At 41.1% G+C, this 24795-nt stretch overlaps 1 protein-coding gene across 6 annotated transcripts in view; it reads right to left on the reverse strand.

The window, feature by feature from the left end:
- ERBB4 (erb-b2 receptor tyrosine kinase 4) overlaps nucleotides 1-24795 on the reverse strand; it is a 629144-nt gene that overhangs the window by 17931 nt on the left and 586418 nt on the right. For all 6 annotated transcript variants that reach the window (XM_054830343.1, XM_054830340.1, XM_054830339.1 and 3 more), the window contains exons 21-25: nucleotides 13862-14017; nucleotides 11104-11179; nucleotides 8997-9143; nucleotides 7009-7106; nucleotides 4878-5048 (exon numbers count right to left, since the gene is read on the reverse strand). In XM_054830343.1, coding sequence (XP_054686318.1) covers nucleotides 4878-5048; nucleotides 7009-7106; nucleotides 8997-9143; nucleotides 11104-11179; nucleotides 13862-14017 — 648 coding nt within the window. The remainder of the gene's footprint in view (nucleotides 1-4877; nucleotides 5049-7008; nucleotides 7107-8996; nucleotides 9144-11103; nucleotides 11180-13861; nucleotides 14018-24795) is intronic.

A 24795-nucleotide genomic window follows, 5' to 3' on the forward strand; every position in this document is an offset into this window, starting at 1 on the left:
GTAATCTTGTGATTTGAAAATGGCTACCTTTCAAATTTAGAAACCAAAACAAATTAATCATGAAGATAACTTCTTGCCTGGTTTCTCTCTGGAATAATCTTTTTATATGCAGACATATACAGATGTTCAGCCACGAAACACTACCAGACCTAATGCCGCACCAGGACTGCTGCAATGGTATAACAGGCACTACTCACGGAACTGAAAACTGACTTTTGGTGTACCAGAGTTTATTTTAGCCAAGCAGAATAGTCTTCACGGACATATGAATTAGACATCTCTGAGAAAGATAGCTTGATATTTAATTGCAGGGTTGGCAGCTGCTTCCATGATATATAGCATATGGAATAAAATTACAGGGACAGTATCAGCAAGTAATAACCAGTATAGACAGTTTTCAGTAGGAATTAGCCAAGGATTTAGAGTAAAAAGCATCATGAGGTACACAGAGTGCTTTCTGTATTAGTATTATCTCTGTGCACACAGGACAGTACTTGTTACAAATACCTGAATGAATCATCTAATGGCTGTGAATGTAGGGCACTCGAGCACTAGCTAGGGTCCTGTGCTCACGGTAACACTGCCGAGGATTCAGCTTATCTCTCAGAAGCACAGAGCTTCTAAAACTCCATATTTGTAGAATATCTCTAGACAACAGAAAAAAAAAGCTGGAAAAAGCCGAAGAGCTGAAATTGCAACTGAAGAGTTTCAGATGCAATGAAAGAATTCAATTTAGCTTAGGATACTAATTTTTATGTAAAAGCTGCATCAGTCTCAAGATGGACTTCATAACAGAGGGCACTATTACAAGTTAAGAGTGTGTGCAGGCTTCTGCTCCTGGCAGTACAGGTCCCAAAGCCACGCTAATGCAAAGCCAGTGTGGGTGTGATGGAAGTGCTGAAGTTTCAGTATATCTAAAAATATTCAGTATTTACCTTCAGTAAAACTCAGTAATCTCTGGAGAAAGAAAGATGTGACACTTCCCAGGGAGCTGGAAACTCCCCAGAAGGTTTCCCTCTTCCCAGTTGTCTTTCTACGGGCTGCAGCTCTGTGCTATTAATTCATATCCAAATAGCTTTTTTCTTCACATAGGAGGGAGAAGGCAGGCAGTGTTTTGTGCAGACCTCATCCAGTGGCGCCTCTCCCAGGCAACAAGCTGCAAGGATTTAGGATGGAGATCATCCTAGAGAAACTTCAGAGCTGTCCTTAGAAAGTAAATGCTCTTGCTCCTCTTTAATTCCCTGACTTCAAAGCCTAAGTGTGAGGAGGCTCACAACCTCCCTGCTTTCTTCCTGCAAACTTTTGTCCCCAGTAGAGTTGTGATGATGGAACACTCAACCAAAGCTGTCAGTACAACACACCCAGAGGAGGAGCGCAATACTCTGCCGTCACATAACTGACTCTTTCCTCACTAAAACTACAATCAGAACAACTAAGATGGGAAACACGGTATCTTTCATGCTTCTGATCTCTGAAAATGTCACAAAGATCATGTAGTCTGCATGTTTTACTTCACCAAATTACCTGGCAATCTCCCTGTAAAATTTAATTTGCCAAACAGTGAACAAAAATTACCTACACTGTATCAATTCATTTGCCATCTATGGCCATAGCAGCACCATAATAAGTTTGTGTAATATTAATTTTCACTGCACCAAACAAGCATAAATCACAAACTATCCAAAGGAAACACAAAGACAGAATCAGACAACTGCAGACAGAGAGCTCTGACAGCATTTCAATTCTGTATCATTCTTGTAGCTAACATCCATCTATACTGAACTATGCACAGCAGATGCACTGTTACCTTAAAGAAGCTAAGAAGCTACTGTGTATTTTGTTGTAAATCAACACAACTCTTCACTGGAAGAATAGTCAATGTACCAAGAACCTGAGTGCTTCAGAAAAACAACAGACAAGTATGTAGCCTGCTGCACAGAGGGGAAACAAATGTACCACATCCAGAAAAAACCTCTGCAAAGGAAACCAGGAATGCTAAGATGCTATGCGGTTTTCAACTTGGCCCCAAGCCCCTCCAGCCATAAGGTGTTGTGGCCTTCCTGCAATATATATGTACACACCTATATGGCAGTACTAGCAGAACATTTAGGAGATGCAGAATTGTTAGCAAAGCTGAGACTGAAGCTCATCTGAGACACTGGAGAAACGTAAAAATTCTACTGGTAATCCTGTTAGGGGACAGGAGTCGGTCTCCAATGATAGCAGCAAGTGCTATTATAAATCAGTGCACTGATCAATGGCAACTTCTTTGCCCATCTCTTCTTTTAGCCTTAAAAATGACCCCTCCATAAAGGGCCTACTACAATAAAGAAAAGCACCTTAAAGATGGAAGAGGTGCAAAAATACAGAGCTGGGTACAAGCTTTCTGTCCACCAGCTGCCCTCCCCAATGTTACCTGGGTCAGAAAACTCGGCTCAGAATCTGAAAACTTTTGACAAAAGAGAAATTCCAGATCTGTTTAAATGTTAGATTGTTGTATGATGCCAGAGAAAAATTCTCAGCAGTAGGAGTAACTGAAGGAAGGATACAGTTCTCACTACTGTCATTAAAATTGAATTGCAAAGCAAAGCTCCCACTGACTTTAGTGGTACAAGATCAGCCTCAAACCAAGATGGGAAATCGTGAGCTGCGGAGAGGAGACGTCCCATCCAGAATGTGATGGAGCCTCTGTATGGCAAAAATAAAGGCACAGGATCTCTTTCTGCAGCTCTGCTGACTTCAGGGGGATCACATGTATGCAAGCAGCTGCAACACTGTGGTATAAAGTTGGGCAAAGGCTGTGAGAAAGTTACTTGAACAATAATAATAATAATGATGCTGCTGCTGCTGTGTTTGCTTTCCGTGAATATCCCAGTGAGCATGTTGGTTGCCTAAACAGCACATTTTAAATAACTCTTTCAGAATATTTACTCTAGGATTCCTGTTCGGGTTAATTCCCTCAGCTCTAGTGGACTCCTCTGCTGGGGTGGCACTAAAGACAGAAGGCAAAAGGAACTGTTGAAAAGGCAAGTACATTTTCCTACGAATCCTTTCTCCTTTAAATGTGCCCGAATGTTTCCAGCAAATATGGGAGTGAGATGAATATAGGAAACCTTATGGGTCTGACTCTACTCTCTTGATGCTATGTTAGTGTAAATGGTAGTGCCCCACTGTGTAAAACTAAGTTACAGTGATTTACATTAGTGTGACAGAGAGCACCTTTCAAAGGTAACTACTGTTGTTTCCTTCTTTTCTCAGAAGCTGGCAGCAAAGGAAACAGAACCTCTCCAGAGACAGCTAGGAGTAAAACTGACTTATTTCAGATCAGCATCAACACTAAAAATTAACTCTTGTTGCCACGAAGAGAAAGTTTCCTGCTCAATGCTAAATCATGGATCATCCCCCCTTCATTGTCTTTTAGTGATGCAGGAGAAAAGACCTCTCTAGTCTCCTTGCCTCTAAAAACAGTAGCAATTTCCTTATGAATTGACTGGATATTATTTAAGATTGGATTTTGTCTTCCTTATTCCAGAAAAGCACTGCTTTACTCAGGAGAGGTGAACGAACTTCATGCAGTGTACGGTCACAGCAGGAATACTGACTGACTTAGCTCATTTGCCTACCTCTTCCCTGTCCCACATGATGTAATCAGTTCAGACCAGGGTATGAATTTGGAACCACCTCAGCTAAGGACAAACGTCCAAAAGGTTTCTAAAATGTGAGGAATAAACAGCAACATTTCAATGAGACTCTACTCAGTATTTAAAATGTGACTTTCCCTAAAAAGAGCATGGAGAGAAAACAAACAAGTCCCTAAATACGTCTGAGGGTTATGCAAATGTCCTCACATTAGTAATGCATTTCACCATCTCTTACTTTTGTGAGAAGGGTGGCATCTAAACTCTTAAAAGGATGGAGCCAAGCACAGAACAGCAGAGGTCAGAGCTGCAGAGAGGGAGCTCAGGAGTGCAAACGAGTTTTGGAAACCTGAACTCAAGTCCCCACCTGCAGCAGGGCTCCTGTGGCACTGAAGGTCAGGTATTTAGGAGAGGATCCAATTCACCAGAGCTCACACACCAGGTCTCAGACTGCTCTGGAGCTGTCAGTAGTCAGTGGATAGAGAAAGACACTTCTAGAGAGTAAATTATCCTACAGCAAATGTCCAAGGCAGGCAGCAATAATCACCCACTGGACACACCCACTCTTCTCCAATGACAGAAGATGAAGTCTAGATGAAGAGCTTAGATTATATCCCTATCCTTTTGATGACTAGTTATGTGAGCTGAATTCCACTTCACTGTGCCTCAGCTCCTCCTGTAAAACGAATAGCATTTCCTCCCCTGACAAGGATGTTACAAAGATCAACATGCTAAAATCTGTGACGTGCTCAGCAAAAACACATGCTTGTGAAGGAGGGCCATGAAAGCATCACATACCAACTGGAAAAGAGGCTGGGTCTGAAACCTGGCTCCAGACACAGACACGTTATCTATACATTCCAGCTGCCCTCAGTTACAACAGTGCCAACCCTGTCAAGGCAACAGGATTGCAGGGATGGGAGAATTAGAGTTATGCACTTCCTGGCCAGGATGGTACGCAACTGAGAAACAACACTGCTTGACTTCACAAGGCTCAGCTGTGTTTTCAGGACAGGCAGTTCGGGTTGAGCCTTTGCTCACTCAAGGCTGAGCTATTAATTTAGAATTCACTGAGGCACAATGAACAGGGAACCCAGTGACAACATTTTTATAGTCGCTCTCCTTACAATGGGAGCTTGTAATTCCCAAGGCAACTCTGGCCTGTGTTTGATTAGTGTACTTAAATCTCCACGTGTGCTTTTATAATAACCAGTATTTTCTGTCAGAGCTTGCTCTTACCCTGTTGGAATCAATTCTTGTCCTGGAGGTGTAGATGGGAGGAGGGATGTTGAAGGCTTGAGGAACAAGATACTCTTCAGCATCCATCATATCTTCCAGGTCTTCCTCATCGAGAAGGTTTTGGAAGAACTTGCTGTCATTTGGGCTTGGGAGCTTCATACGATCATCTCCCTAAATAGGTTGTATTGAGAAAGGAACATGGTCAAAAGATGAATTAATTTACCAACAGGGAACCTCAGCCTTCTTCAGGCTGCAGAGACCACACATGCTGCTCTGTTTGTTCTAAAGCACCACATCCACATCATTTGTTTTGATTTTTTTACTGGGAATATGATGACAGAAAGGGAATAACCGCATAAATCAAGCAAAGCCATTTTTTTTGGCATTCTCGTGATCGAGCTTTTATTCTTTCTTCTCTCTTTTTCCCATACAAGCTCAGTTTCTGACCCAAGTTCTGTCAAGGCCTGATGTATTTTGTGAAATATCTCAGCTATTTAGGCTCACATGGGAAGGAAAAATGACATGGAAACTGCTATGTCTGGGTGTTTGCTTTATTTTAATTTGTATTTTTAGGGACTTGGAGGCTAAATTTCCCTCTCATCCATATGGAAAGTTCTGCAGAATGTAACAGAGCTGAAAGCAATAAAAATCAAACCAGGCAACAACAGCAACAACAACATGTATTTTTATTGAAATGGCATCTACGAGCCGGAGAGGCAAATCAGGGCTGCGCTTTGCTTGGTGCCACAGAACATTAAAAAAGGCAGCCCATACCCCAAACACCTAACAGCCCATAGAAATGATGCCAAACTTAACTGCATTGGTAAAGAATGGCCTCCTACTCCGCAAGAATCATTATGCCACATGTGGAATCCAGCAGGGAATGATGGCTGTGCTACAGGGTGCATATAGACTGGTTTAAAAGCCCAACAGCAAGCTGGTCATTCTGGATTGCATCTGGGGGAAATGGGGAGTCATAATGGCAGAGATACCAGTGCAATGGAGTTATCCTGGTTTCTACACAGGGGAATGAAACACCATATGGTGAGACTAGCACTAGACCAAGAAGCAATCAGGAGACATAAAGTGGCAGTGATTGTACTTCTGGAGGCTCTTCAGCTACGAATTCTTACGTCAGTGTGAAGATAAGGATCAGCTGGATGTATCTCTGCACTGTACTCCATAATGTTGAGCAGATATAGCATGAGAGTATCATTACCTAGATCAAACTAATTCCATGCTATGGTTTCCGGTGTTTCAACATCACCTTCTTTTAATTTTTCATTTTAACTGCTCACACACTGGGACCATCTGAGGACCTTACCAAATAATCAGATTCGTTTTCCGTGGCTTGAGTCTGAGTTGTAATAAACACATACACAACTCCAGGCTTCTGCAGAATGTAGGAGCAAAAGGACAAAAATTTCCACACGTGTCTGTACTCAGGGCGTACACAGCTCCAGCTAGATGTAGTCAACAGATATGGCTATATTGGTATTGCCCTGCTGCCACAGTATAGTTTCATGTGATGAACCATGCTGGTGCGGGTCTATTGCAGGGACCACAAAGCACTGCAGAGCGTACACAGCCTATGGAGGATACATTGGGAAGCTCCTCTCTAGCATGAGAGAGGTACCAATGTGACACAACTCCCTGCCTTCTGAGAAACCTTTATGTTTCTATGAAGGCTATGAAAAGAAACTTTCTTATGCTCTCACAGCAGTGCAGGGAAGAGTCTCTTCAGGATAATCCCCTGAGATTCAGCCTAAGAAATTGCAGAACCAAGCAAGTCCTTGGTCTAAAGTAGGTCCACTGGCCACTGATGGACAAATCTTGTTGTCAGTTTCATGAGAGAATGCAAAGTACTCAGCAGCCTGCAAAGCCAGATCTTGCATATGTGCTCATAAATACAAGCTTAGGAAGTGAATTTCAGATTATTTTGTTATTTTTATTTTTGAGACACTGCCACTGGCCATTCTATTTCATTTTTGCATAGTACTGTGGTCACTGTTTGCTTTAAGTTCAAGAGCACCTTGAACTCAAAGGGATTCAAAGACAACCCCCTTAACAGTCAGGTTTGGTAGACAGAATTCTTTTTTTTTCCCCCCCATGATGTTGCAGAATTGCTTACCTGAATTACTAGGTATCTCTGAGGGTCTCGAGCCATTCTAGAGAATTCAGCAGCCAGCTCCTTGAATTTCGGCCGACTGTCAGCATCAATCATCCAGCCTGACAACAGATGAAAGATGAGAAGGAAAACAGTTAATTGTCAAGGGAAGAAGTCATTCCATTCTTAAAAATGCACAGGTTTGAAGTGAAAAGATGTCCTTGATAGGTCTGGCCTAAAGAAAAGATGTGAGAAAGAGCCCAGAAGAATGGAAAGCTAGAACTCTATGATGCATCTAAAATGGAAAACATCTGGTCTTGGCCAGAAAAGACTAGATGTTCCACACTGCATGGGTTTCTTCTTAATTTGCTCTGAGCTCCTGTTCCCCATCCCCAAAATACAGTAACAATGCCTTTTCTGTGTTTATCTTGCCCATTTAGATGTCAGCTCTGTCCTTTATTATGGATGTGTCCAACCTCTAATATAATGAATCTGATCTCATCTGAGTCTAGTGGGCTTATTACAAAGTTATTACTAAATACAATTTTACTTTAACTGACCTACTGTTCCACAGTGACTTAGATTAAAAAGAGCTGCTCAACAGATCTACAGGATGACTGACCTCACATTCACCTTTCAGGTAATTCTGCATTCACGTGTCTGCATCATTAACACAGACCTCACACAAGGCATTAGATGCTATGTTAATTGAGTAAGGGTGATTCTTTTGTCCTTCACTCTCCAAGAAACATTCATTAGGAACAGCAATTCTCAATCCCTGCTAATACTTTCTGCAAAACAAGCAAGTAGTATAGGCAGTCACCACCAGCAACTAGTTTATCTCATTGTCAGCTTTTTCTAATGGAAGATCCTATCAGCAGCTTCCCAAGAACACGTTCTCATTTGCAGGCCTTATCTCCTTTGGGCTACTTAACTGAAGAAGTGACCAACACAGGAAAACCAAAGCCACTATAGCATATAAAGAATTTCACACAAACATTACAAAACTAAGTCTGTATGTCTAGCTGTGACTTTCCCCATCTACTAGGACTTCCTTTTGTCCATTGAGATTTGCCTCATGCTCATTAGAAATCCAACCAGATGGAACATTTTTGCACTCAACCAACATGAACCCTTGCACTATTCAGACAATTTCCATATCTGCATGCACAGTACAACTGTTTTCAGAAGATATGTTATTTACCTCTTCTAGTTTTATTTTCTTTTTTTCTTTCAGTGTTTTTGTATACGAAACAAAAGGGAAAGGACCATGTAAGATGGATGAGATGTCTGTATGTTAATCTCACTTAATTTAAGTCAGAAACACCAGAGATATGTTCCTAATTCTTTTTAAATTAGAAGCATAGCCTTGGAGGATACTGTCACTAGCGTGGGTATCTTGGAGATAAAAGGGTAGGAAGAAACCATGTGCAAACTATTTTTTTGCTAAAGTAAAACTATTCATAAATTATTGTACTAGACTAAGAACGATAAAAAATTATCCTCTCTGCAGCATTTCTTGTATTAATTTAATTTTATTTTTTATTATTACTATTGCAACCACCATTCTTGTTACTATCAATAAAACATTCATGCTTTCCTCAATATTTGGAACCAGCATTTCTCCTTACAACCTTCACTGACTGGGTATCCATGTACCATAATTATGTTTAATACTATCTCTTTTAAAATCAAAATCAATTGTCATGGAAATGACAAGGGTTTACAATAACAATCACACAATTTTGACTTCACAGCAAGAATATGAGATACCATCTGACAGTAATAAGAAGCTGAGCTAACTCAACCCTTCATGGCTAAATTCCTACCTTTTGCAATTGCTAAAAATGTGCATACAGTATTTAAATGGAATTTACAATATCTTGGATAACTTTTGTTTTGAAGCAGCCTGCCCTATTACCCAGCACTATTAGAGACTATAGATGCAAATGTTCTAAACCAGTGTCCCTCTTGCACTGAGCGTAGGGATATTAAATGCGACAACTACTTACACTTCACCATCACCATATAAACATCAATAGTGCAGATTGGAGGTTGAGGCAACCGCTCTCCCTTCTCCAACAGGTCAGGGATCTCTCGAGTCGGGATTCCATCGTACGGCTTCCCACCAAAGGTCATAAGCTCCCAGATAGTGACTCCTACACAGAAAAAAAGAGTGTTAATATCTGAGGTCATACTACTCAGATTCCTTTACAATTTCTTACAGTGCAGCATTGTGGCCCAGTTCTGGACTGCAATCTCTTCTTCATTAGCAGTACCTGTAAAAACAATGAAGTTTGCTCTGCTATTTAAAAAACTCCAGAAAATGGTGAAACAGCACTTTGTGTTAATCTTCAAAAACAACTCCCCTCATTTTTATTGGTGTAAGAAGTGGCATGATAGATCTGAGGCACAAGAGAAAGGTCTAAGACAAACAAATGGTGGTAAAGTAAATGGATGCAATAACACAAGAATGCATCATGCTCTTTTATCATATCAAAAGGGAAAATTAATGGCTAATGCACTCCATTATTTTAAGGGGAAAAAACCACAGATGTTCCCTAACTTACAGTATCAATTTCTCACAAAGGTACAGCACTGAGTAATATTATGTCATTGTCTTTGCCTTATAAGTCATTCAGAGCCAGTTGTATTATTTTTTCCCTTAAATCACCTTATGGATATGAGTTATGATAGTGCGGTGCTTCAAAATCAAGATTCTCTTTTTGAATCGCCATAGGATTTGTTTTGGCATCGGAGCTGGAAATAAAGATCATGTATCATAACTAACAGAATTCATTCCCAAACAAAATCTTAAATATTGAAAATGCTGCTCTCTTGCCAGTTTCTTTAACTTACGTTTTCATTGCAAAGGTCATTTTAAACATGCCTCCAGATCAGTAACCATGTTTTGCCAGCTGTCATGCTAATGTGAAAGGTGATGGGCAAAATTACCATATGTATAAAACACATATTTATTTCACCCTCATTCACCTCTTTGTTGATGTTCAGTAACTATAACCTGTCAATTGTTTTTGGTCTTGTCCTTTCTGATTATAGATATTCTTGGCTTCCTGCATTTAAAATTAATTTCATAAATAGAGGCATATTTTTTCCTAAGTGATATGGGGTATACAGAATTTGAGGAGAAAGAGCAGCTTTACATGATCAATTTAATACTCATGTGTTTTTCTCAGCTGAATAGAAGAGGGCAGCTAACCAGTCACAGCAAACAGTGTCTTCTGCTGCTACCCACAGGTAAAAGTGAGTAATGAATAGAATTGTACACCTTTTTGTTTCAAAATGATATAGCAACAGGAAACGCAAATAGGAGTCCATAGCCCTAGATACTGCTGAGAAATTCCACTTACAAGGTATACATGATTTTATTAGTAATAGCTATACTAGATAAACAGGCAGGTAGCTCAGCAGATGTGGCACAGTAGCTTGTCTGGACAACAGAATTAACAACAGTAAATGGACATCTCATTTCTCAAATGAAACTTTTTTTTTTTTAGTGTGTGTGTGTGGAGTCCACATGAGCTGATCTAACTGATTCCCAAGTTACCTGTGAAATTAAATGGATGCTTGTTTTAGTTAGCTTGGAGAGCTCATCTTTTTCTTTTCTTTCTCTTGCTGTATTTGCTCTGTATTATGACAAATTCCCTTTTATCTGACTGTAGGTACAGAAAGTCCCATAAGCCTGAAAATGTTTTTTGACATTCATGGCTTTTAGAGTTAAGATTTTCAAAGGACTGCTGAAAATTATGACCTGCAGCTGTATTTTTATGAATCTGTGGCTGAGCTGAAAGAGGCCTTCTGTCATAATAATCAGCCAAACTGCTACCAGACCAGACCTTATGGCAGTCATCCCAGGAGGGACATCATGATAATGTATTTTAGTGAGCAGGGAAGTAACACAGGAGACAAGTAACAATTGCTGTTTAGAGTTACACATTAAAAAAAAAAAAAAGAAAAAAAGAAAAAAAGAAAAAAAAGGAATAGCAAAACCCACTGGAATTAACTCCTTTAGGAAAAAAGGATATCTTTAACATAGTAACAACTTGGTTTAATGCTTTACAAGAGACAAATTGTTAAACTAATCACATGAAGATTTACCATAGCTCCAAACATCACTCTGATGGGTAAATTTCCTGTAGTGTATGCACTCCAGAGCCATCCACTTAATTGGCATCTAAGGAAAGACAAGAGAAATGTAACCTTAGAAACAGAACATTAAAACAGTACAGATAGATCCTGTATGTAGACATCAGCACTACCCAGCTTAGGAAATGGTTGTTCCTGCACTCTAGAATGCCCTGCTGCCCTCATAAAACATATGGAGGTGAGAACTATGGACCAGCTACGTGCAGAACTTCCTACACCACGCAAAATTTACTGATTCAGATGTAGTGGAACAACTCACTTTTTCATCATACCCATGTAAAGATGGGACCAACGCAAAAATTACATCCAATGCCCCCAAATCTGAAGTGCAGCAGAGAATGTGGGATACAGAAGCTCTTTTGCCTCAGCAGTTTGCAAAACCAGATCTCGATTGCTTTCTAATGAGGCTAGTTAATAATGTAGTGTTCATAATACTTCACAGTCCACATCATCATCGTCAGAGCAAACAGGCAATGGGGAGAATTTACAGTGCTTAATTTCTAACTCCTAATATTCATTAGGAACTTAGCCTTCCTGTAGGAACTTAGCCTCTCTGTATCATTACTGCAGTGAGAAAAGCTGCTCCTGAAAGCAAGTAAAAAGTACCAAGTTAACCTTCGGCTCTGAATCACCCTTGGGGGGAGCTCATCTCTTCTGACAGAGAAGGCTGCGTAGGCAAACACAAACCTAGGTTTGACTTAAAGGTTCACCCTCTTGAGTTGGTGTTAAAATGAGATTCATGATGCTTCCTATTCCTGTGCTGCACCTGTGAGGCACACTCTTGAAGTCCATTAATTTCTAATGGACAGACTTTAAAACCAGATTTTTACCTGGCATGCACTTGTATGGGTCGCCTCTACTTTGGAACTACGGAATATGTACTGGAATAAACCAGAGTGGTACGTAACTGCATGTAAAATCTGAACAGATGGTGGGTGTAAAAGCAGAGGGTGCATCTTCATTCAAACCCTTATGAAAATACCTTCCATGAAGTTGACTAATGAACATAACCTATACAAGGTAATGGCAAAAATAGCACTCTTCAATAAAGGTTGGCTTAGCACTTGCAAAGACAGTTCATCCTCCTCCACTAAATTCTGAAGAAATGTATTGCTTTCATTACCATTAAATATGATTGGATCATTCCAAACTGGAACAACTGCTGAAGGAGCAAAGCTGCATTGCTCATCATGGGATAACTCGGGTTGCAAGGGACCTCAGGAGGTCTTTAGTCCAACCAAAGTTGTAACCAAAGTTACTTGGGGCTTTATCCAGCCTGGACTTGAAAATCTCCAAGGATGGAAACTGCACCACCTCCCTGGGGAACCTGATCAACTGCTTGACTGTCCTCATAGTGAAGAAGTTTTCCTTTTATCCAGTCTGAATCTGTCTTAGCATGCTCTCAATACAACTTTAAGCTGCAAATGTCTTCTAGATTCCACAGGATGCTTCTCTGGAACTGGGAAGTGACACATCTGATGCATAAATCCTGCTCCAGAACTCCCAGCAGTGTGACTGGCCTCACAGGTCCAAGACACCATCTAACAGCTGCCAGAAAACAGCTGGTTTGCAAGGACCAGCTCATTTTCTGTCATTCACTGGCTGATGGAGGGAAGAAGCAGAGGGGTTACTGAAGAGGGGATTACAGAACTGAAGGAATCAGGAAGACTGCCAGAACTCCACCTTCCCTGCCAGGAGGTCTCTTTACTGGTGAAATGGGAAAGCACCGGTGACTCCTTTCAATCTCTTCACCTCATTGACTGAAACGCTGATGTAACCCATGCATCATCTGCCAAGGGCAGCAGCCACACAAATAATGCAGCAGTCCATCCAGGAGAAAAGCATCCAACAGCTGTTTGTCCCAGACAAGGGCATAAATGAGCACAGAACATCACAGATAGCAAGTAGACACAATGCAAACTGAACATTCTGGAAAAGGAATGATGGGAGAGGCAGAACCCCTTAGGATTTTGTGACAGGTTGAAATGTGGAGTTTCAAGATGTTTAGGGAGCAGCCGGCAGCAGTATGTATTTACAACCTTCAGAATTTTATAATGCATTAATCTGAAGGCATTAGAAATGGGGTGAGGCACTGTATGGATGTTCTGCGGGATGCTGAAAAATAGTGTGGGAAAATGGTTTCAAAATTGTCCTCCAGTAAGCTTTTAGTGGCCTGGCATTCAGTGGGGTATTGGAGACTTGGATGCAAGAAATAGCATACACAGGCTCCAATGTGATAAAAGAGGTGGCTCTTTGCTGAGCATATGTAAACTCTCATATGCTACAAATAGAAACATGTCTGTGGCCTTCCTTTTTGTTTTCTGGAAAATTACTTGTCGGGGAAAATGGGACTGCAAGTTATTGAGGTCCATACTGACCAGAGAAAGGGGCTTGACAGGAGCCTAGAACATCTGTCACTCTTTGAACTGGCTTCAGCAGTCTTCAAAACACGACACAAAATGGAACATACGAACAAAACCTAATTCTGAATGTGGAAACTGTTCAGACAATTATATTTTGGCACCTAGAGAAGCTCACTGAGCAAAAAATGAGCAGCTTTTATGTGTGCTGTCACAACACAGTTTGCTAAGTCACTGACAGACTCTCTTACATAGATAATAGTCCTGTAGGGATACACTGCCCTAAAGAGTAACTTCAGGAGGTTTGTCACAGTGTGATAGATTTACTTCCAGACATGTTCGGTACTCACCTTCCCTCCATCAGCATTATACTCCTTCTCATCCCCTTCCAAAAGTCTGGCCAAGCCAAAGTCGGTGATCTTCACATGGTTTGGCGATTTCACCAAGACATTACGGGCTGCCAAGTCCCGGTGGACAAGTCTCCTCTCTTCCAGGTACATCATTCCCTGAAGGACAAAGAACAGTAAAACAATCTTAGTACATCTTACATGGTTTTTTAGAACTACTTTTCACTGGTGACATGTAAAATTTCTGGTTCCCTTATTAGTATTCACAATAAGAAAATGGCCTAGAGGGCAGAAGTTCAACATTGCCCCTTCTCTGAGCAGGAGGTAGGATTAGGTGACATTAAGTTCCTTCCAATGTGAACAATTCTATAAGATTCTATGGTAATTGCCAATGGAAAGAAAAAAAAAACCAACAAAACCCCACAGATATCTCCTTCACTCCAGCAAGTTTAAAATCTGGACATGGGAGACAAAGAAAATAAATATTATAGCCCTTACTTTTCAGACAGGAAATCTGAAGACCATGAAAAATAATCAATTTAGCCAGAGCCCCACAGAAATTGGGCCAGACTGGGAAATAATCCCAGCTCTTCTATGTTCCAGGCAAATGCCTTCCATTCAAGATAAAGCTTCTTATCCATCTCCAAATGCTTTTAAGTTGGACACAAATTTTCACTACCCTCAGTGGATTTGAAGGAAAAAAATTCTTTATTCCAAGTGCTACAACCCACTTGCCTTTTCACTTCCTTAAAATTTTGCATGTAGTATTATAGTAAGACACTAGATCAATGGCCATTTTTTTTCATGAGCACATATATTCTGTTAGAAGTGGTTTTGTTAACAAGTCCATCCAGCTGCCTTGAAAGATAAGGTAACGTATACGCAAGCTGCCTGGCCTTAACCTTATTCTTAGTCTGATGAGAGACTAACCATCTACCATCAGTATGAAAGTTTACATGATGCTTTGTGACACCGAGATGAACACCAAAGCTTGGTCTTATTAATTATATGACACACAAAGGATAGTCAGGCAGGGTTACAAGCCTATAATTTCATTAAAAGACATTTATGACATTAACTGTCATTATAAGAACCTACGGATGAAATTATACACTTGATAATTACCCCTAAGGTATCTCTTAATATATATTAGCTCTGTATAATATATATGGTAATTTTAAAAAAGTAATTGTTGAATACCAAAGAGATCATATTATCCCGTAACACAGATGATAATTCAGAGAGTCACAGGTAGTGATTAAAATAACCAGACTACTCAGTGTCATGGGCCAGATTTTATTCCCTTTCACAGCATAAGAAGCTCACACGTACCTATCCCCATACATACCAGGAGGACGACGCGTATTGGTAAGCCACCACTCGTGGTCACTGGGCCAGAATGTAGCCCTTTCTTGACAGAAAGTGAATGTCTTTACAAAAGCATCAAGTGGAGCTCTGAAGTGCTGTGGCTTTTAGGTGAAAAATTTCAGTGCAAACACCGCTAAAAGGTTTGAAAATATGTGGGAGAACGTTTGGCATAAACACTATTCCATTTTTAATGTGGTAGGCTTTGCTGCAGTCAACACAAAGGTGTTTTGAAAGGGGACACAGGGACTGTTTGGCATAAAGCAAATGGAATTATTTTTTAAAAGCACTGCTAGTTGAGGCAAACACACCCTCCTGCCAATTGCAAATCAATACTTTTGGCTGTTGAACATCAGAACTGTAAGTCTTTGAAAGCATAGTGTTTTTTGACATCAAATTAAAACCTGTAGAAAAAGGACAAATAAATCTCATAGGTCAAATAATCATGAGTCACACAACACACCATGAAACCAGAGGCACCATGACTTAGCACAAGAATTACCACCTGAAGAAATCCAACCAGAAAAAAACACCGTCAATAGCAATGACACTGTGTAATAGAGGAAAAACAAACACAAAAGTGGCCCAGTAAAATTCAGACAGATTGGGAATTCATATAAATCCCGTTTCACATCTCTAACACTGACTAGTAACCAGAAAGCGCTTCAAGGCAGTGTCAACATTGCTCATACCAAGTACTCTGGGAAGTAGGTGGACTATAGCAACCTTCCAGTCTGATGTCCCTCCCTTTCACCTGAGGGTCTTGCAGCCAATCTGACAAAGATGTCTGCAGGTAGGTGTCAACCAACCTGTCTGGACGTGCCTCAGAAAGCCACTGAGAGAGCACCATGCTTGTGCTGTGTTGGATTGAACAGTGTGTGCAGCACACAGGACTCTGCAATGCTTTGTGGAGCAGCTTCTGGCCCACAATCACATGTCCAGCTTTGCTGCTCTTACAGACAGTGAATCTAATCTTAAGGGCGGCTTCAGGGTGCCCTTAAATATACTGTGTAGTCATTCCTTACACACTGAAAATTACACTGGTTCTTTGCAGTTCCTGAAAGTGCTGCCCTTGAAGCCAGGATTGCAGTCAGGTACAAACAGACAGGTGCCCTTGTGCTTCCCCCAAACACTTCTCTCCTGCAGCTCACGACCTCTTCCTCCAGCTTCCACGGGATTAAGCATCTCTCTTCAGTCTTGCATCTTTCACTGCAAAGAGTGAGTTCCTCCCTGAACAAAAAGTATCAAGGTGATGCTTACACTTCCTTTCTACTTCGTTTAGTCTACTTAGGAAATATCTCATTTTTTTAGAATGAACAGAAATACTTCTAAAACTTCATAGGTTTGATATAACTTCCAATATCCTTATTTGGTCAACATTCTCAATGCCTCAGAGTAACAGGAGGAGAAAAGAAACGTCCAAACCTGCAAATAGATCTCTGTGGGCAGAATCTGATGAGGACACAAGAACCCAGAGAACTTCATGAGAGAATTCTGTTGGTATCATAATATATCAGGCCCAAATGAAATTGCTGTTTTTAAAAGATTAATTTGCACCTATCAGCACTGAAATGATATGAAGACATTGCAGATTTCTTTTGGCAGAAATGAAGAAATAGAATTTCTGTCTTGTTAAAATCAAAACGGATGACCAGTACCAAGGCTTTAGCCTCGCACTTTTAGCTAATGATGGTAGGAATGGGTAATAAAGGTGTCCAGAAACATCCTTCACTGAAAGAGTTAAACAATCAAATCCTTAACCATGCCTCCTTCGTCTTATTTTACCTTCTCTACATATTTAATTTCCAAGCACTTTTTAAACATGTAGGCTAACACTTTAGGATGTTTCACTGTTTATTCTACTCATTCATTTACCGTTTATTTCAATCTTGTGCTATTATTTACATTGTCTTAGTAAGATTATATTTTCTTCAACCTTACCTCATATTCTCTAATGAATTAGAAGGATATCTAATCACCAACCTGAATACTGCTCCTAACCAATACCACAGAAAGAGGATAGAAATAGCTGTCTGTGTATCATTGTACTTACAGTTTACTTCACCTCTGTCAAACAAGCTTCTCGGGGCTTTTTCCCACCTGCATTATCTGCAAAGCTAAAAACAACCCATGTAGGGCTGACAGCTACAAAATCCTCTGGAGGTCCATGACCTGCAGAAATGTAAATCCTCTTAGGAATACCCAGTGTAAACACGTTCGATTTTCCTGATATCCTATCAACAAGTTTTAAAGGTGGATGGTAGAAGTACAAGAGAAAAGGTATATGCATGTTTTCAATAAATGAGATTATACAAGCAGAATGAAAACAATCTCAAAATAGGAATCCTACAGTATTCACTGCAGCATTACTGTCTAAACATATGCCATACCAAGAATCATCATTTGAAGGCATTTTCGAACCTGGCAGGAAACGTGCTTTATATGCATCTCTAATCTTTTTACATGACACAGAAGTAAGATGACAAAAAAATACTCTCTGCATTTCACAGCTGGTGCCATCACCACCCAACAAGTTCATGATCAAAAACCAAGAGGACATTTTATGAGAGTTATAATACAGAACTACAAGTGACCCTAGACCCTGACAATGGAAAGGGATCTGTTTGTAAAAATGACACTTTAGAGCCCGATCGAAAAGACATTATGCTGTGCCATTTGAGTTGTGATCTGTGAGGCTGGGGAAATGAAGTTCCCTTCAGGACTTGTCCAAATTGAGCTATGCAGATCCCATATAATTATCGAAGCATAAAATGTCCAGATAATAAGAAAACTCGCACATTAGTAGATGTATTAGAATATCCACAGTAGTGTGGGACTTTTATGCTGAAACCACTGAAAGGAAAAAGTTCAGCATTAAGCCATTAAGGATCAGTTGTCCCATTAGCTCTGAGCCCAGATTCATCTCACACAAACACAAGAATCAGCCATGACCTACCCATCACTGATACTTCCTCATCGCAGTCATGGCAGAGGTTTCCTCAAAGAGAATGTCATTAGAAATGCAATTACTGCTAGGATCCTTTAACATAAAATCACTCTGTGAATCAGTGCCTAATGCTATCAAGAAGTCAAACAGCCACTGCAAACAGCTGTAACACAGATAAGTTGAGGAAGTCCCTTTGGAACTTGAGCATGAGTAAGGAATAGCCTTTTATCTCTCACAACCGCGCCCCTTATCCTCATGCAGTACCAGAGTCACGTACGAAGATAAACGTGTGTTATATGGATCTTTACCTAGACATACACAGCAGTAAAAACGCCTGTAGCCTAGGTCCCTTCTACCCATGTGATTATGCAACTGTGAAAATGTAAATTCTCCTTTCAGAAGCAGACACAAATGCCCTTCCCAGGACTTCGATTAGTGGTAAAGGTCTTTTATTGTTGCCTACCCAATTACTAACCTGACCGGCCCACGTGTTTATACATTTCACACAAGGTTTGCAACACCATCAGGGAAACTAATAGCAATGCTGAGGGCTAGAAGAATAGGCTTGCAATAACCCAAGACAGCTTTGTTCAAAGAAGGGAGGTGGATGGGAAAGATGTAAATGGCCACTAGGAGCTTAACTCCAGTAACAATTTCCTACCTGTCACTTTTCAGCCTTGACGATTTTCTATGTAATAACTAGAGGGAAAAAAAATCAGCAGTTTTACTAGCTGAGGTGAATCCTGATCTCTACACATCAGTTTGCTCTTGGAGCTGGCTAGAAATAACAGAGAACAACAATTATCTTGTTGAATAGACTAAAAGTTGCTCATTAAGAGCTATAAAAGAAGAAAGTCTTTCCCAATTTTATTATGGGAAGCGTTCGTGAAGTCTCCAGGACTGTGGATAGACAGGTTTGGTATGGTCATTTCAAGTACAGTCAGGTATGCTCACGCTCTTTTCATGAGAAAAATGACAGACCTGAAAATGAGATAACATGTGCTGGCAACAAACTGAAGTGGGACAGTGGAAAGGAGACTTTTTGCCAAAAAATCCATGGGAGGAGAGAAGACAATGACATGGGACAGCTTTCTGATCTTTCCAAGTGCTGAACTGCAGTAGAAAGTATCAAATTAGGTTCATAAAATATTAGGATTTCCAGCACTGCAGACATCTACAGAGGAGTATTGTCAAAGGCGGGCTGGTGGTAGAAATAAAAGAATAAAGGGATTTTTTAAAAAAAAGCAAACCGAAACTTTTCTGGAAAGTTATGGGTTTGTCCCCTGAGTTCTCCTGCCTTTAAGATGTGGTCACGATTTGATGTTTTCTTACTTTACTACCATTGTTACTTTCTGCTGCTGTCATTTGCTTCCCAGTTCCTGAGGGCAGTTTTGGAGCACAGCCTCCATTTGTACAGCTCAGAGTGCAAGAGCTGCAAGCACAGCCTGTTTCAGATGCTGTCATTTGATTTCCTTCACTTTTCTGGAATTTTCAGAGTCCCACCTCCCTACTGAGGATGCTTCTGGATTTGTTTCAAAGGTGGCAGCTGCTGTTCAGGGAATGTCCAACTCTTTGAATTGCATGAGCCTTGTCTGAAAGCTCTTTCCATTAGGTGTCTGTACCTCATTTCCAGAAAAAAGGTATTCATTACTCAGGACAGAATTTTAGCAGGTATGTACGGTTCATTAAATGCAAAGTCCCTTTGGGATGATTACCAGAGATGAACTGAAGTGTGTTGAATCACTAACTAAAGTATATACATATGTCTTTGCAAGATGCAAGACATCATTCTGCAAGACCACTCAAATAAAAAAAATAAGACAGCGACCTTCACCTGCCCCAAGAATTTCAGCAGTACCAGCAGATGTACTATAAACACTTTTCTTTCCCGAGCGTGACTTTTTGCTGTTTTCTGTAATAAACATTATTTTCTCCCTAAATAGAGGGAACGTTGATCTTAACCCATCCAGAAATTAAAAGCAGCCTGCCTTTCTTCGATAGTAACTTCCACCCACCAAAGCCAGCATACATGGCAGAGTCATCAAACAGGTATGCGAAGGAAGAAAATTTCAAGCCCAACTCAAATCTCATGGACATTAAATCTCCAGCCTTGGAGACTGCCCTCTTTTCATCCTAATAACTGGAGGCTAGCTTAATAACAGGAATCACTACAAAAGCTTGAAATGATCATCTTTTCCCCTGCTTACCCCATGGAAGAAGTGTAATTTTACCTGGGGCTAAATACGCTTTCAAGGAAAACGTGGTGCCCTTTGTTGTCAGGAGCAACCAGAATCATCTAACTAGCTGTTACTCCAGAGATAGCTGTGGGAGGGAAAAACTGACACTGCTCTGAAATACACTGACTCAGCTGCAGAGGTGTGAGTTGTTATGTAGGTCTGCTTGGGAGCTGGGACTGGAGGTCATCCTCGCAGCTGAAGGAGAGTGAAGGATGCTAACAATTTCAGTCCAAAGCTGCCAGACTGAGCTGGGGACTCACACCTCGTGCTATGCACACCTCCACCAGGTTAGCTGCCAAGGACTTCCGAAAATGTCTGGAGTTCATCCAATTCCAGTAAAGCTGGCAAGGGAGGTCCATTCCTGCATCCTGGGCTGTGGTGTAATCCCAAATATTTAGGAGTTCAATTACTTTATATGGGGTAAGTTAATAACACACTCTCTCTTTGGTAAAAGTAGACAAAGAAAGCTTATGTGATAGCAATACATTTCTTTCCATCTCCTGTTTCTTTGACTAAGCTCACTCTCTCAAGGTTTCTCTTCTCTACAGTTTACTTAAGTTTGAAGGAATGGGCTATTCACATGTAGCAAGCTGTATCTTGGAGTAACAATGCTTTTCTCTCAAGATGCTTTTATCTCAAGCTGGCTTGTCTTTAAATGCAGGCTTAGGATACAAAGCTAACATAACTAGCTGGATTTTCCTACAGCCGGTTTGGACCTGTCCACCTGACCAGGACCAGACAACTGAAACTTTGCTAGACCTGCACTTCGAGCTGGTGGGACATGAGCAGTGTGGATGCTGTGTATTCAGGCTTGCTAATAAATCCATGTTCTCATATCCTGTCATAACATTGCTAAATGACTTCGGTCTAAACAGCTCAGAGTGCACAGAAGCAAGCCCAACAATCTGTATTTGACTTAAGAGTCAGGATCCCAGTGCAGCTGAGTTACTATCCCTATGGAAAGATAATCAGTGCAAATACAACTCCTGTCAGGTAACTCAAGTTAGTTCTGCCACGAAAAGAGTTAGCAGTGATGTTTTGCACACAGGTTAGCCTCACATCTCTCCACTTGTGGATCACCCAGAAGTACAAATGCTGTCTGCTCACATATGGTAGTGTGATCACACATTGAGTGACTGAGCTGAAGCACAAAGTCTAGATGAGCTGGCTTCATACCAACCACAGGAGGACACATACTACCTGTGGCAGTATAAATATGCCGGTTTCCCACCAAAAGAACACATCGGGGGGGAGGGAAGTCTACACCAGATCTTTGTTTTGCATCATGTGGCTGCTGAAGTACATTTCTTCCAGTAATAGCAGTCCTAAAGCCTGATTTACTGCATTGCTGAGCTATGGCCTAAGACACAACATAAAAAAGACGCTAAAGAGTAACAGGTCAAAACAAAGTCAGGAAGCAAAAAGGGAGAGAAAGAGGCTGTGAGGCTGAAGTTTAGATGACAATTACAGGAAAAATGCAGGGTACTCCAAAATGACATGTGATTCATAAAGGGAGAAAGAATAGAAAGAAATGAGAGGAGAAGCAAGTTCACAGGCTTATGACATTTCAAGACTTAATTGACTGGACTGAGCAGATATTTTGATGGGTCCAGACCCTCTGCAATCCTAAATTAAAATCTCAGGACTGTCTTCTCAACCCTTCAAAGCACAAATAAACGGGTCACCACTGAACTGACTGGTTCATGATTCTTAGGTTACGAGGTCCTTAAAATGAAGCTATCTGTTCTCGGTGGGTGTTGAAGTTCCTCTGGCATCACGAGAAAGGGAGTTTTTTCCACTGTCATCATCAAACATGTCCTTTGCCTGAACTCCTGCATCAATTATGAGTTGTCTCCCTGGCTCCCTCAAATTATGCAGATATCTAGATTAGGTAGTGCTGAACATAAAGAGTCTGTGAAGCACTTCGTGTTCTTTTAATGAAAGATGTTACATAAATATATTAAGTAGCATAAGCAATGTGATGCAAAACAGGTATTTCAATACTGCCCATACTGTGTGTGCCTCCAAGTCCTGGTCCCACCTACAGGCACATCTGTGCAGCTGCTACAGGGGCTGTTTAGGACAGGAGGAAAAAAAAAAAAAAAAAGGTCCATTCCTATGCATAAAATTCCCGAGGAGGGTGCTGTGGAGTTGTATTTAACCTCCATTTTGCAATTAACTCAGACTCCTGCCACAGCACTTCAAGACAGCTGGGCACAAGGTGCTCTCCAATGCCAGTTTTAGTGCCTTCAATGGGCAAACTGGCTCATACTGGCTGTGTTACCACTTCACTTGGGCCAGGTGTCCCAGCCTCCTGGGCTGTGTGGACCCAGGCTACATTAGTCTCCTCCAGTACCTTCTCCCTATTCTCAAAAGGACAGGGATGTTCTCCTACCATCTCTGAAGAAAATCACAGCTCAGCTTACAGTATTGCAGCCCAAAGAGGCGAGAGAAATTGTAGCTTGCAGCTGCGCTTATAATAAGCATATCACCAGTAAGGACACAGTAACCTGGATACAGCTTTGCAGCTCCTCTCATACCCTCACTAAGCCAACACAGATGTGATGCACAAATATACGTTGCAGCAGAGACATACCAAGAGTGTGTCTGACCCTCCAATTACTGAACAGACCAAGAGCTGTAACAGGAAAAACTTAATAAAGTCAGGGGCTTGTGGGTAAAGGGTCATCCCCAACACTTTGATAAAGTACTTAGCATCAGATGCCTCCCTGCCAGCTCTGTGGTATCTCCTTTTCACAAGGGCTTCTGAAGGTGAGCTCACAAACCAGTCAGGTGTTCGCAAGAGACTGTCCTTTGAGTGCACTACCCCATGTAGGAAGAGAAAAAAAACGAAGCAGAAATCTACAAACAGCCCCTTTCTAAGAAAAAGACTGACTGTTCAAATGCAGATTTCTGTTCCACTGCAGGGACACCCTTCCCCAGATGTACCACAGGGCCTGGGCTCTGCAGGTCAGAATTTAACGCGTGCTGTGCCCACTAACGCGAACACAACTCACCTTTATCCAGGAAGCACAGAAGTACTTAGCACTGTTTTAGCTGCAACCAAGATACGTGTTGACAACATCTTTTTCTGTAAAAGAAGCCTTTAAATAAGAACTAACTGCCTAAATAACAAACTTATTACTGCAAGACTCTCCTTGCTGGGCAATAAACACTCATTGCCAAGTAACTACAGTTAAGAGCCTGGCAGGAACACAGTCCTTATAACAAAGACTGGGAATTACTGTTTAAAAGCGAATCCTAGTAACCTGTGCTATGCATGCCAGCAGGAAGAATGTACCTATCCTCTGATTTGGGGAGTGCTCAGAGACTTCAGGTTTCAGCTCCCAGTGGATCACATACTCCTGGAAAGTGTTTGATGCTTTTCAAAGTGCCAACCAAAGAGAGAGGTATCAGCGCATTAGCAATTTGAAAGGGCTTTTTGAATGCTATTCTTCTCTTTTAGATTAATTGCTACAGTTAGACCAGCTCCAGCTCCTTCCTCTGAAGAGGCAGGCAGGCTAAATGTGTCCTATAAAGGAGCTCCCAGTGCAACTTTAACAGTGGAGCTGTGACCAGTGCTTTCTCAGTACTCTGTAGTTATAAACTGCCCACGAGGGAGATACCTTGGCTTTCTTGAAAAGAAGCCTGCAGAGAAGCCTGCGCTCAGAGGGCCAGCAGCATACTAAACAATGGGCTACCTTTCCCCCACCCCAGCCACTGACCTCTTGCCAATACAATTACAGTCGGGAGAGTATATTGTGTAGTGCATTCACTCTCTCCAAGAAAGTGTATTTAAAATGGATTACTTCTGCTCCTTAGGCAGGCAATCAATAGAGATGTGGACTGCAATAAGTACAGAGATGTCTGTGGGCTGCAGCACTTATCCTCTGTGTCTCTTCAGAAATTAATTAAAAATCAATGAAGTGTGCAGCCTATTAATAAGGAACCTCCAGATTAACAGATACAAGCACAGCTTTCCCTCAGTTTCAGAACGAACACAGCCGCAGCGCAAACACATTAGAAATTCTCCAGCACTTCAAACAACACCATAAGAACCATGACCTTTCATGGCTATACCCGGCATCTGACTGAACTGCAATATTCTCAACTTTATGCACCCTTAATAAATTATATGCTATTTGTTTCAAGGTGGTTAAACAGGAGGACTTGGGGTAAGCATTTAGAGGTTTCAGAGTTACTGTGCTGACTTTCTAGAAAATGGTCTTATGACAAAGCAAAATCATCAGCATGAAGATCAGATTCAGCGAACATCTAACAGAGGGACAAGTGCACTTTGTGAATCCTGGAGGTCACTCTCGGGATTCAGCAATAACTGACAAATTCAGTTATCTGACTCTTCTCCGACACCCTGAAGACTACACCTT

The sequence above is a fragment of the Grus americana genome, chromosome 6, assembly GCF_028858705.1.
Source record: "Grus americana isolate bGruAme1 chromosome 6, bGruAme1.mat, whole genome shotgun sequence".
Classification (NCBI taxonomy): Eukaryota; Metazoa; Chordata; class Aves; order Gruiformes; family Gruidae; genus Grus; species Grus americana.